Here is a 13,185-nt window from a genome sequence, read left to right as displayed (position 1 = left end):
GTGTTCCTAGAAGGGAGGCACGAATAGTCTTCCCATTCTCCAGCTGAGGTAACTGAGGCACAGAAAGATCATATACCTTGGCAAGGTCACCAAAGTAGAAAGTAGTGGGTCAGGATTAGAATCCAGGCTTTCCGGCTCTAGGCCCCAGGCTCTTAAACTACTAAAGCACAAGGCTTCCTAATGACTTGCTTTGGGACCACTTTTTAAGTGATTTTAATACATTAGGATAGAAAAAGGCTATTTTTATCTCCATCAACATCCTGCTGCCCCCCAATACTCTCCTGAGACAGGTGCTGAGGGTGGAATGTCACACACGTGGCTCAGTGGACTAAACCCTGTGACATGAGGCAGGAAGCCCAATGGCACCACCATCTTGGACAGGGAAGGACCCCAAATGCTTTGTGGCACTGAAAGCCCATTTCTTCATCTGTAAAAAGCCAAAGTAACATCCACCATCTGTCCGCCTCTGGAATTTGCAAATTAATCCAGCCCCTCCCCATACAGCAAAAAAAAAAAAAAGAATTTTGGAGTCAGTGGCCAGGGTTTCGCCCCTGCCTCTACCATCAGCGCTGTGCTCAGGCATCTGCTCACCTGGACTTGCCCATCCCAGAGGGTGATGAGGGGACACATCTGCTCTGGCACCCACTCTGTAGAGGACAGAGTGCTTGAGAAATAGGCACCAATGAAATGGGTTGCTTAGCATATAAAACCACAGGGCCCATATTAAAATATGTATACAATGTAGTTTATGTCTTGATGTGTGATGTTAATGAAAATATCACTTCAACCGCTTTCCTCCAATCTCCGTCCCCCATGTTACTTCTAAAAGTATCTGAGTACATTCAGTAATATTTTGCCTTTGATCTTGATTAAGTTGCTACAACTACTGGCCTTTGAAAATAAAAGCAGCACTGTACTCCCCTTATCTTTGCTCCAGAAATCAGATAAGCCACTGGCACTAAACCAGATCATTCTAGGCAGTGACCTTGGGAAGAGCTCTCGCTGCGTAGCAACGGGCAGGCGTCCAGCACTCCCAAGGCTCTAATGCTCAGAGAGGTGATATAAAAAGTGGGGAGATTCTGCCAGGTGAGAGTTATTTCCCTGCCTGACACTCAGGCCCAAGGCCTTTGGAAGCCACTGCTGCCACCACACACAGGCTGCAATTTTAAGGGCCAGGCATCCAAATGTCAGCTCGGAAGAGGTGGTGGAATCAGTCGGCTCCAGGCAGCTGCGTTCCCCAGGAGGCAGCTGCAGCAAACGCAGAGTCAAGCGGAACCGCGACAGGCACGGGCAGATGGCAGAGTGCTCTGCCACATCTGAATGCTGCCTGCACCAGCTCTGAAATCAAACTGAAAGCCCCTTCCTCCAGCCCTGTGCGGGGTTATGAGAAACGGGGAGGTTAAGAGCACAGATGCGAACAAGCCTGCCCGGGGTTCAAATCCCAGCTCCCATAATTACTAGGGGTATCACCGTGACAAGTAGCCTCTTTGGGTCCCAACGTCTTCATCCTTAAAGCAGGGAATAACAAGGGTGCCTACTCCCTGACGTCCCTGAGCAGATTCAAGGAGCTATGACACACAGAACGGCTGCTTTACAGTAAGCGCTGTCAATGCCGTTGGTGGGACTGTGATGGAAACACTCCCAGCCTTTCTGGGGTAGAACAGGCCCCTGCAGTTCGGGAACAAGCGAGGTGGAGGCTGATACTTTCTTCCCACCCTTCTCTCATTCATGATGCTTTCTCGGGGGAAAGAGAAGTGACATTTCTGCGTGCCCATAAAACTCTGGGCACTGTTCCAAGCATGCTTCATCTTCCCAACAGGCTGCCCCTGGGGCTGGCACTGGAACCATGGCTGTTTTACAGAGGAGGGAAGCAAAGCTTTCAGGGGAGCCAGAACTTGTTCAAGACCACAAAGGTGTGAGCAGTAGAGCTGGGGTTCACACCCAGGAACTCTAGGGCTCAGCTTGCCACACCCACGCTCAGCACTGATGCCACAGTGAACTCCCACGGCCAAACTCTGACCCTCCTTCCCCCCTAACGCCTCGGCGGGCTCCTCCTGCCATACTCCTCAACCCGAGGGACACTTTCATAAATAAGCAGAAGAAAGAAGATGATAAGGAGTCCTAAGGATGGTGTGGACCACAAGAGAGGAGACACAGACCCCTGCAGGCTGGCAAAGTGAGGGGAGGACTCAGCACCAGTTGGCTACTAAGGGTTGGTGGCATTTCAAGAAGCAGAGAGGAGGGAAAACTGCGTCATGGTGGAACGATGCCAGCAGGAGCCATTGCCAAGTGTGAGAAAGGAGAACGAACTCAGAGGAAAAGAATCCATGTGCTGTTTTCGCCTGCCCGGTGTCTATTCCCCCTTCATCATATTGGTTCAGGACCAAGCACATGACCCATTCCGATGAGATTCAGTCCTGAGACTCTGGCCGAATCGTAGAGAAGCAAAGCTCCTCTGTCCTCTCAACCTGGTGCTGGGGGGATGACAGCCTGATATTGCCAGGGGTCCCCACACAGAGGGGCCTGCCTGAGAATGAGGCACACATGAGAGGAAGACAGCCAGGAGAAGGAAAGAGTTCTGACAATCATCATCTGGCCCCTGGAGCCAGCCACTCCTGCAAGGAGCGCTGTCCCTGGGCTGTACAAATGTAAGCCAATATTGTGTTTTTGATGAAGCCAGTTTGAGTTGGGTTTCAGTCACTTGCAACCAAGAGTCTCAGCCATTCCAATACGTAAAGGATCTGTGTCTGGAAGAAGAGGAAGCTGAGGGTTTAGAGTAGGTTGATAAAAATCTCAAACCTCAGCCTGAGCCTAAAGCTTGGACTTCATTCAGCAGACAGTAGCAAGCCATCCAGGGTTTCAGAGGAGCGGGGAGTTGGGGGTAATGATTTAGGGAGATTAGTCTAGCAACAATGTCCAGGATGGGCTGCACTGCAGAAAACAATGCAGGTACAGAACCAAAAGATCTGGTGAGGATTTCCATAAACACGGACAACCTTGCCTTCCTTATCCCTCCCCCCACCGCCACTGCTAGAATAATTTGGGGCAAACATTGGCAGCTACTAGTAAGGAGTGAAAAAGGGAATTGTGAAAGTTGTCAGAACCAAAATGGAGTCACTAATATTAAGAAAACCCTAACAAATAGAGCCAAGAAAGGCTGGGAAAAGTAGGTTCTCACACTTGTATGCCTTATAAAAACTATCACAAAAGATTGCAAAAACTACAACCTTGCACAAAGGCTATCACAATCTTACACAAAAAATAATTCTGCAAGGACATCCGTCCAGCAACTGCCTGCTCAACCTTGGACTGGTGTCACCCTTGTTACTGATCTTTGCAGCCAAGGATAATTATTGCAAAAACAATTACCTAATCTTTCTCACTTTTTCCTTTAAAAACCTTAGTCTTCTTTTACCTCCCTGAATACACACATAGTTTACTATGGCATGCGTATTCCCACTGCAATGCTCTATTCCCAAATAAATATATTTTCTTTTAGAGAGCCTCTGTGTGCTATTTAGGTTGACAGAATGAATGCATGCATGAATGAATGAATGTCCACTTAGGTGGTTTAGAGAAGAGGAAATTAAAATTTGGAATATGTTAAGTACAGAAACAACTTCAAACTGAAAAGTAAGTCTCTTGGGAGTGGTATAATCTTTCTGGAAGTCATTTAAGCCATTTCAAAAGCCTTAAAATGAATAAACATGTTCACCCAGCAATTTTACTTCTAGAGATTTTTGCTAAGAAAATGAGACATGTGCACCAAAGCATTCAGTTATATTTAATATACCTAAGTTACTTACAAAATAAATGGAAAGATTATTTTTAATAGTATAGATTAAAACAGATTCATTACCCTCTGGAAAAAAGATATGCTGAGGGACTCCAATTAGCCCTCACCACAGCATGGCTGGCCAAGAGCACAGACTCTGGAGCCAGACTGCCCAGGTCCGAACTCTAGCCCAGGGCAATTATTTGCTGTGTGACCTTGGGCAAGTTACTTAACATCTCTGGGACTGATAATAGTACCCACTTCATGAGGTTATTTTAAGGATCAAATGAGTGAACTTAGATAAAACCCTTATAACAGTGCCCGTCCCACAGCAAGACTCAATATTTGTTAGCCACTATTTATTATTACTGATATTATTATCATCTCCGTCACCTCCTCTTGAAACACCATTACAATGAGATAGGAAATGAGAGCAAAGATGGCAATGGATAAGACATCTCAACAAGACGTGGGAAGACAAATAGTGGATGCAAAGAAGGAAGGAGGAAGATGACTTAACAACACTGAGAACAGAGGCCTGCAAGGGGACACCAACAAGAACTGGTTAACTGCCACCGATCTCCAGAAAGGCTCAGCACCACAAGGCACCAGGAAACTGCTAGAGGATATGCTCCAGCAAAATGAGGAAGTAAAGCCAGAAAGAGGAAGAGATGGAAACCAGGAAACAGGGAAAGTGACAAAGGCAAATCCCAGGACAAGCAACCAAACCAGATCAGAACAGGAGAGGGATAGTCAATTAAAAAAAAAAAAAAAGTAACACAGATTATTGAAAACATTTGAATTATTAGAAAATAAATACATGCTTGACATTTATGACGGAACATGTGGAAATAATCAGAGATACACAGAGAACTAAGCAAACAAAAAATGAAATTACTATTAAATCTAAGAAAAACCAAACACTATACAAGAAGAAAATAATCACCTGGCTTAAGAGTAAACAAGACAAGTTACCAAAAAAATGAAAAAATACCTAGGAAAAATACCTAGGAATACCAAAGAAGTAAAAGGGCTCTAAAATGAAAACTATAAAATGCTGATGAAAGAAACTGAAGAGTATACACACACACAAAAATGGAAAAATAGCCTATATTCATGGAGTGGAAGAATTAATATTGTTAAAATGTCCACAACACCCAAAGTGATTTACAGATTCAATGTAATTCTTATCAGAATGTCAATGACACTCTTCACAGAAATAGAAAAAGACAATCCTAAAGTATACTGAACCACAAAACACCCCAAAGAGCCAAAGCATCCTGAGCAAAAAGAACAAAGCTGAAGGCATCGCACTACCTGACTTCAAAACATACTACAAAGCTATAGTAACCAAATAGCCTGGTACTGGTATAAAAACAGACACAAAGACCAATGAAACAGAACAGAGAACTCAGAAATAAATTGCATTTGCAGCCATTTACAGCCAACTGATTTTCAACAAAGGCACCAAGAATATACATGGGGAAAGGACAATCTCTTCAATAAATGCTACTAGGAAAAATGGTAACTATATGCAGAAGAATGAAACTAGATCCCCGTCTCTCACCATATACAAAAATCAAATCAAAATGGATTAAAGATTTAAAAGTAAGGCTGAAAGTATGAGACTACTAGAAGAAAACATTGGGGAAACTCTTCAAGACGTTGGTCTGGGCAACAATTTTTTGGCTAAGATTTTAAAACCATGGTCAAAAAAAGCAAAAATAGACAAATAGGATTATATCAAGCTAAAAAGTTTCTGCACAGCAAAGGAAACAACAGAGTGAAGAGACAACCTACAGAATGGTAGAAAATATTGGCAAACAACCCATCCAAGAAGGGATTAATACCAGGGTATATAAGGAACTCAACAGAAAAAAACAAATAAAAAATAATAATCCCATTAAAAAGTGGACAAAGGACTTGAATAGACATTCCCCAAAAGAAGACATACAAACGGTCAACGTGTATATGAAAAAATGCTCAACATCACCAATCACCAGGTAAACGCAAATCCAAACCACAATGAGATATCTCACCCCAGTTACAATGTATATTATCAAAAAGACAAAAATAAATAAATAAATAACAAATGCTGGCCAAGGATGCAGAGAAAAGGGAACTCATACATTGTTGGTGGGAATGTCAATTAGTACAGCCACTATGGAAAACAGTATGGAGGTTCCCCATAAAACTAAAAACAGAACTACCACATGATCCCACTGCTGGGTATTTATCCAAAAGAAAGGAAATCAGTATATCAAAGAGATATCTGCACTCTCGTGTTTATTGCAGCACTATTCACAATAGTCAAGGTATGGAATCAACCTAAGTGTTCATCAATGGATGAATGGATAAGGGAAATGTGCATATATACATAATAGAATATTATTCAGTCATTAAAAAGATGACATCCTGTTATTTGCAACAACATGGATGAACCTAGAGGACATCATATTAAGTAAAATAAGTCAGGCACAGAAAGACAAATATCACATGTTCTCACTTAGATGTGAGAGCTAAAAAAAAAAAAAAAATGGATCTCATGGAGATAGTGAGCAGAATGGTGGTTACCAGAGGCTGGGAAGGGTAGTGGGATGGGGGGATGAAGAGAGGTTGGTTAATGGGCACAAACATAAAGTTAGAGAGAAGGAATAATTTCTAGTGTTTGATAGCACAGTAGGTGACTACAGCTAACAGTCATATATTGCATATTTCAAAATAGAGAAGAGATGATTTGGAATACTTCTAACACAAAGAAATGATAAATGTTTGAGGTGATGAGTACCCCAATTACCCAGACTTGATCATGACACATTGTATGCTTCTATCAAAACATCCCATGTACCCCATAAATATGTACAATTATGTATCAAAAAAATAAATGTTTTAAAAGAGCATACAAGACCTCCAGAGTCATAACATGCACAACAACTGGTACAACCACCAACTCCTGAGATCTTAATGAGATGAGAAGAATGACAGTGAAGATGGTGGGGCAGGGATGGTGGAGAGTGCCAGAGAGCTAAGCCCTGGTCTATCACAGCAGGGACAGTGTCCGGAATTAATAAATTAGGAAATAGAAGAATGAGCACATTATTTAGAAACAGGAAGGAAAAAAACACCAGAAAAAAAAAAAATCTAAAGAGCTTAAAGGGTTTGGGTGGGGAGTGGAGGACAGAGGCTGCTGTCCCCTGTGACGACTTTAATACCATTTGATTGTAACTGTGTGCATACTTTACTCTGACAAAAAAATAAATAACTGAGCATTAATTTTAACAGTTTGTGAGAAAAGACTCTAAGCTAAGATATGCACACTTTTTTAAAAGTTCACAAGCTAGGAACCTAAATACAAATCATACTCCTAAATCCCCTCCCAAATTAGAGAATTAAAAAAGGCAAAACCCTCCATTTTAAAAGTTACAAAGATTTCTGGCTATGCAAAGTACTTCTACTAATTCTAATACACAGGGGGCAAAAAGTCTCAACATCCAAACTATCTGACTCCCATGGCGGGACCCAGAACCCTGCTGCCTCACCCCCATGGCCCTCCCCACTCCAAGCCTCACCAGGACCCTTCCTCAGCTCCTCAGCCGTCACCTCCAGGAAGCCAGTCCTCCCCCAGGGTCCTCCAGAGACCCCCCAGAGTGCTCCCTAACGGTCTGAGCACATTTCCATCGTCACCTTTGTCACTGTAGACAACAGCCATTTACTTGTGTAGCCTCCCACCCACACCCCAAGGTCCTTAAGGGCATCCTTGTAAGCCAAACCCTCCACACCCAGCATGACAGCAGGTCCGAAAAAATGCTCTTGGAAGAGCGAGTGGATGAATGAATGAATCCTAAAACACACACTCCAGCCCTCCTCATCACTAAACAGTCAGTGGGTCCTAAAACCCAAAGCCACTTGGTTATTCTGGGTGAAGTAAATTTATCTCCTTTTACTCTTACCTGTAGACAGTTCCCAGCTGGATGTAATGAAAAGCATCAATCTTCATCAATACTGCCTTTAAAAACACAAACATATGCACATGTAAATAACGCACAACTTTCATATTCAATGAACAATCCAGGAGTCATCATGGATCCTATCAACATTGGGTTGCCCTAACAAGGAAGCACACTGTATGTTCCTGAAAGGCTTGCTTGTTAATTAAAGTGCTGTACAGCTCTTTAAGGAAATTGCCTATCTACAAAAGCCAAAAAAAAAAAAAGATATGGCAACTGGCTCCTCCTCAAAACACCAAAACGACTAAATAGTACATTCCAAATAGCTAAATGCATTCATGCTTTTCTAACACGTAGTCTCTTCAAAAAGATTTTACCCAAAGATATTTGAATAATTTGGTTCTGCAGCCCTAAATAACATAATTTAAAACCAATTTACCTGTTCAGCAAAGAAAAGCATCAAGAGTGCATTTTATTTTCAAACACCATTACACTGTAGAAAAAAACATGAGAAGTAAACTTACCCGCTGTACATCATAATGAAGTCCACGAATTGCAAAACTGGGGTCATACTCATACTTCCTGATTTCCACAGGGTACTAAGAAGAAAGGAATCGGTTTCAGCCAAGAACATACTAAGTACAGGATCGCGTCCTTATCTGGCCCTTGTACACAGGCCGAGGTAGCTGATGTGCTCTGGTGGGAAGGTGGGCTCAGAAGGACAGACCACAGCTTGTCCCTCTGCTTCGAGCCCAAGCACCTCCTGGCAAACACGCCGGCCACAGAGCCTCCAACCTGCCCCTACCACAGCCGATCCACCCAAGCTCAAGCTGGGCCTCGTCCCCTTCCCCCTCAACTGCTCACATCTTAACTCTCCTCTCCCAGCGCCCTCCTTCCCTGGTTCCCTAGACCCCCAGAACCCTGAGACCCCAGCAACACATCTGCTCCTCCCTCGAGCCATCACTCCCTCCTCTTGTTTTTAAGGCCACTAAAGAGGAGAAGCTGGAAGGTCTCCTCTATTACTAGAAGCATAATTTTTCCCAAACACATTGTCAACCACCCATTCAGCTCTTACTTGAGCACCTCAATGCAGCAGCCCCGATGGCCCCAACTTTCACAGAGAGACCCAAGGTGAAAATGTTTCACGGGGGGCCCTCCACATAGCCTTCATCACTTTGCTCACTGGACATCTGGCAGCCCTCACCCTCCACGAGGCCCCCACAGCTATCGGGTTTCTCAGCACCTGGCTCCCAGCTGCTGCTCCAACACCCTTGTCTCAGAACACTCATGACTTCTGGGGGCAGCCCAGCTCCCCTGGTGCTATTAAGCCATTCCCCACACTATGAGAAATCACTGTCTCCTCCCTGTCTACTGCACCTGCTTCCAAGTCCCTCCTCCCTCCCCAAGTCTCAGAATTAGAACCCCAGCCACCTAGTAGGCAGCACCAACCTGCAGTCACCACTTCTGCTGCTATGACACGGCAGGCCCTGCCACCTTCATTTTACAGAGGGGACATCAGAGGAACCAATTGGGCTTGGCCACCCAGCTGAGGCATGGCAGGTGGAGACTCAGGCTCGGTCCTTCACCCTGCTCTCCCCATGCCCCCTCTGACCTGGAGCACTGGCCTGCAGGACGGAATATCTATTCCTGAGTCTAGGGAGGTGACGTCACCAGGCTCCCCCAATCATGATGTAAACTGCTTATGTAAAAACCTGGACAACCACTAAGACGCCCAGGAAACCTCCCTGCACGGGTGCGCTGCCAACTTTTCATGGCCAGGGTCCCATTTGTGCAAGAACATTTCCTGGGACTACCAGGTTGACCCGCACGCAGCAAGTTCTCAAGTCAAGCTGCACAAAGCACTGACTCAAATGTCACATTTGGGCTCATTTATCTACCACCTGCCATGCGTGCCAAGAAATCACCAAACTGATATTACCACTTATGGGCGTCTCCAAGAATTCTGAACACTGTGTACAGTCCTGCATTTTTACTGACATACTTGACACAGCTGCCACGGAACCCAACGCCTGAAACCACAGTTCTGCTTACCGAAGAGGGGTCAAGGGGCTTCATCAGCTCTGCAATCTCCTTTCAAACTCAGGAGTGATGAATGAGTAAGAGGACAGAGAGGAAAGACATATTTAAAGTGTCACTGAGACAGGTGTCTTGACTGAGCATTTGCTATGTGCCATACGCTAGACACTTTCTACCGCTTTATCTTCCTTATTCCTCTCTATGCCAACAAGAAGGAGGCGGGGCATCTCATGCAGGTTTTCCTGTTGAATAATCTGAAGATCAGAGTCAAGGAATTTGCCCAGGGTCACACAGCTAGAGAGCGATCAGGTCAGTATTTGAACCCAGTTCTGTGTCATGCCCAGGTCCCCCCTAACCACCACATGATGCATTCTGAACCAACTCTGAGCCACCACGCTGGACACTCGTCACCCCCAGGGACAGCAGCACCTGCCACCTCATAGGGGCTTGGTAAGTTTGCTGAAAGGATTCATGGTATCTTAGCTGAGAGCCGGGGCATGGATAAGAGTGTGTACACTGCTGAGAAGTCTGGCATTTCTTTCTTTGAACAAGGTTCATCTGGGCTCCCTAGAAGGGCACAGCCCCGCACACATTCACAATCCTCCACCTCTCACTCTCGCTGTTTTTCTTGGAGAGCCACCCCTGAGAGATATGCAACATTTATCAAATGGTCCAAAGTCTATACTAAATGACCCTGAGAACTGGCAGAAGCAGCTAAAAGAGCCTCAACACAACAATTTCATAACAAAGAGCATAGCTCCGAGGCTGAGAGACCAGGTGTCCCACCACATGCTAGCTGAGTGACCCTGGGCTAGGTCCTCTGTCTCTCGGAGCCTTGGTTTTCTCATCTACAAAGTAAGGATAACAAGAGTCCTACCCTTTTGGAAGTATAGATGATTAAGGCCAAAAATGCATGTGGGGAGTCAGGGCAGTGCCTGGCACATAGCACGTGCTCAGTAAAACTGAGCTTCATCACTGGATTGAGAACCAGGAGGCCTGGGGTTTAGGAGCCACTCTACTAGCCTCTGCTACTCTCCTACGGGACTCTAGGCAAGTCGCCTCCAAGGCCTCTTCCTTCATCTGCAAAATGAAATGGGGGGCGAGGGTGACCTCTGTGCACCACTCCTGCCCTAAACTGTAATTTCCCCAAACAATCGGCAAGTCAAAAACACCCTCACGTTGGGCTGCTTGCCGGCACGCTCACATGCGCACACCCGCGGCACCTCTGGGAACAACTGTCACCAGGAACGTCCAGCCCAGGAAGCCAGAGCTGCTCACACCAGCCAGGCAGTTACGTTCCTCCCCTGCAGTTTAGGGCTAGATTTTCAAGACTCTTTTTTTGGATTTTCAGGACTCTTAATGGTGTAGAAACTTTTTCACCACCCAGAAAAACAAGACTCATCCATTGTGAGGCATCATGGAAATTACTGGTATCCCTAAAACCAATAAGAAATATAAAAGATAAAAGACCTTTACTTGGGATTTTTATTAAAATTCTAATTTAGGCTCAGTCGGGTTTCCTTCAGTGCCTGGATTTGCTTTGATCCCTGGTACAATCTGGGCAGGCTACTGTGTGCTGGTAAAGAAAGAGCAAAGTGTCCCCCTGCAAATGCTACAGAAATGTCCCTATGGCTTCAAGCAAAGTTAATACCAAAATGCAGCAGAGAACCCAGGAATCCTCATGTGTGTATAATTCCTACAGTCCTGCGGCTGGGCCACGTGCCTCATTCCCCTGCAATTACAAAATCTCTGGATACAGCTGGTAACCTGTACCTTACAACACCGCCCGTGCGTTCCTGAGGTCCAGAGACCTATAAACATATCCATTTTCCAGAGGTCTCGGTTGATGTTTAAAGTAGCCTAAATTATGAGTTTACTTAGAGGCTGGGCAGAAGAACATGAAAACAAAGCTCTCTGAAAGCCACACAAAACACGAAGCTAGGGAAGAATGACCTCATCGGAGTGCCGACCCTGCACGAAGCACAGCTGTGTCACTTCCCTGTGGAATTCCTGGATGCGAATGTCAAGTGTTTATTGGGCTTGCACTTTGTGCCCGGGGCTGGAAATACGGCAGTGAACAAAACTGACAAAGTCTCCGCCCCTGAGAAGTTTCCACTCTACTGCAGGGAGGCAGACCACAAACAAATACACAAGTGCAGAGTATAATGCCTCAGAGTGCATGGTCTGTGAAGAAAATGCAGTACCAGGGTTCGCAAACCTAAAAAAAAGAGAAAACAAGGAGCAAGCCTCAGGCTGCCTGGGGCAGGAAGGGTGTTCCAAGGCAGAGGAAGCAGCAATGCCAAAGACAAAAGTAGAAAGGCGTTAGGCGTTCGAGGAGCAGCAAGCAGGCCAGTGTGGCCAGAGCAGCCAGCAAGGGCAGGTAGGAGGAGGCTGGAGGGGACCCTGGGGCCTGGGGCACAGCACAGACTCTTGCTATGACAGGATGAAAACCACACTCATCTCTGCAGTCTTCCTCCCCAAAACCCATAACCCCGTCTACTCATGAGGAAAATGCACACAGTATCTGACTGATACTCTTCATAACTGTCAAGGTCATCAGAAACAAGAAAAGTCGGGGAAACTGTTAAAGCCAAGAGGCACCTAAGGAGCCACGACAAGCGAATGTAATGTGGTGTCCTGGATGGGAACCTGGAGCAGGAAAGGGACATTAGGTAAAAACTAAAAATATCTTAAGTATGGACTTTAGCTAATGACAATGTACCAATTTTTTTTTTACTTTTTATTTTTTTTAAGACAGGGTCTCACTCTGTCACCCAGGCTGGAACATAATCACGATCATAGCTCAATGCAACCTTGAACTCCTCGGCTCAAGCGTGTGCCACCATGCCTGGCTAAGTATTTTATTTTTTGTAGAGATGGGGTCTCGCTATGTTGCCCAGGCTGGTCACCCAATTCCTGGCCTCAAGCAACCCTCCCACCTCAGCCTCCCAAAGTGCTAGGATTACAGCCGTGAGCCACTACACCTGGCCAATACTTGTTCTTTAGTTGTGACAAATGTACCACAGTAATGTAAAATGTTAACATCAGGGGAAGCTGGGCATGGGGTATTTACATAGGAACTCAGTGTTATCTTTGCAACTTTTCCATAAGCCTAAAACTGTCCTAAAACTAAAAATTTAAAAGACAGAGAGGGTACACAGAGTTTGCTGAGCAATCAGATGTGGGATACTGAGTGTAAGGGCTCACAGCTGATGGTGCCCTTGGGATCTGTACAACCAGGTGGTCGTCAGCGCCAACCAATGAGAAGAGAATGCAAACAAAGATGTGAATCTGGAATCCGAAATCGAGAGCTCTTCTACCTGTCCCTTTCTGTTCCTTGGTGGACATAGGAAATGAAAATATAGATCCAGTTATTACCCAATTTTTTATTTGCATTTTTGTAAAAAAAAATTGTTCTTGTGAAAA

General features: G+C 45.1%; 1 protein-coding gene across 2 annotated transcripts in view; it reads right to left on the bottom strand.

The window, feature by feature from the left end:
* NT5DC3 (5'-nucleotidase domain containing 3) overlaps window positions 1–13,185 on the bottom strand; it is a 56,532-nt gene that overhangs the window by 20,513 nt on the left and 22,834 nt on the right. Inside the window, exons 1-3 of one of the 2 annotated variants that reach the window (XM_045553090.1) lie at window positions 9,775–12,548; window positions 8,247–8,321; window positions 7,726–7,781 (exon numbers count right to left, since the gene is read on the bottom strand). In XM_045553090.1, coding sequence (XP_045409046.1) covers window positions 7,726–7,781; window positions 8,247–8,321; window positions 9,775–9,798 — 155 coding nt within the window. In that variant the 5' untranslated portion in view covers window positions 9,799–12,548. Of the gene's footprint in view, window positions 1–7,725; window positions 7,782–8,246; window positions 8,322–9,774; window positions 12,549–13,185 lie in introns of those variants that run through there. The other variant, XM_045553089.1, reaches the window with a different exon arrangement.

Source organism: Lemur catta, chromosome 6 (assembly GCF_020740605.2).
Source record: "Lemur catta isolate mLemCat1 chromosome 6, mLemCat1.pri, whole genome shotgun sequence".
Classification (NCBI taxonomy): domain Eukaryota; kingdom Metazoa; phylum Chordata; class Mammalia; order Primates; family Lemuridae; genus Lemur; species Lemur catta.
This window is presented reverse-complemented; position numbering and strand designations above follow the sequence as displayed.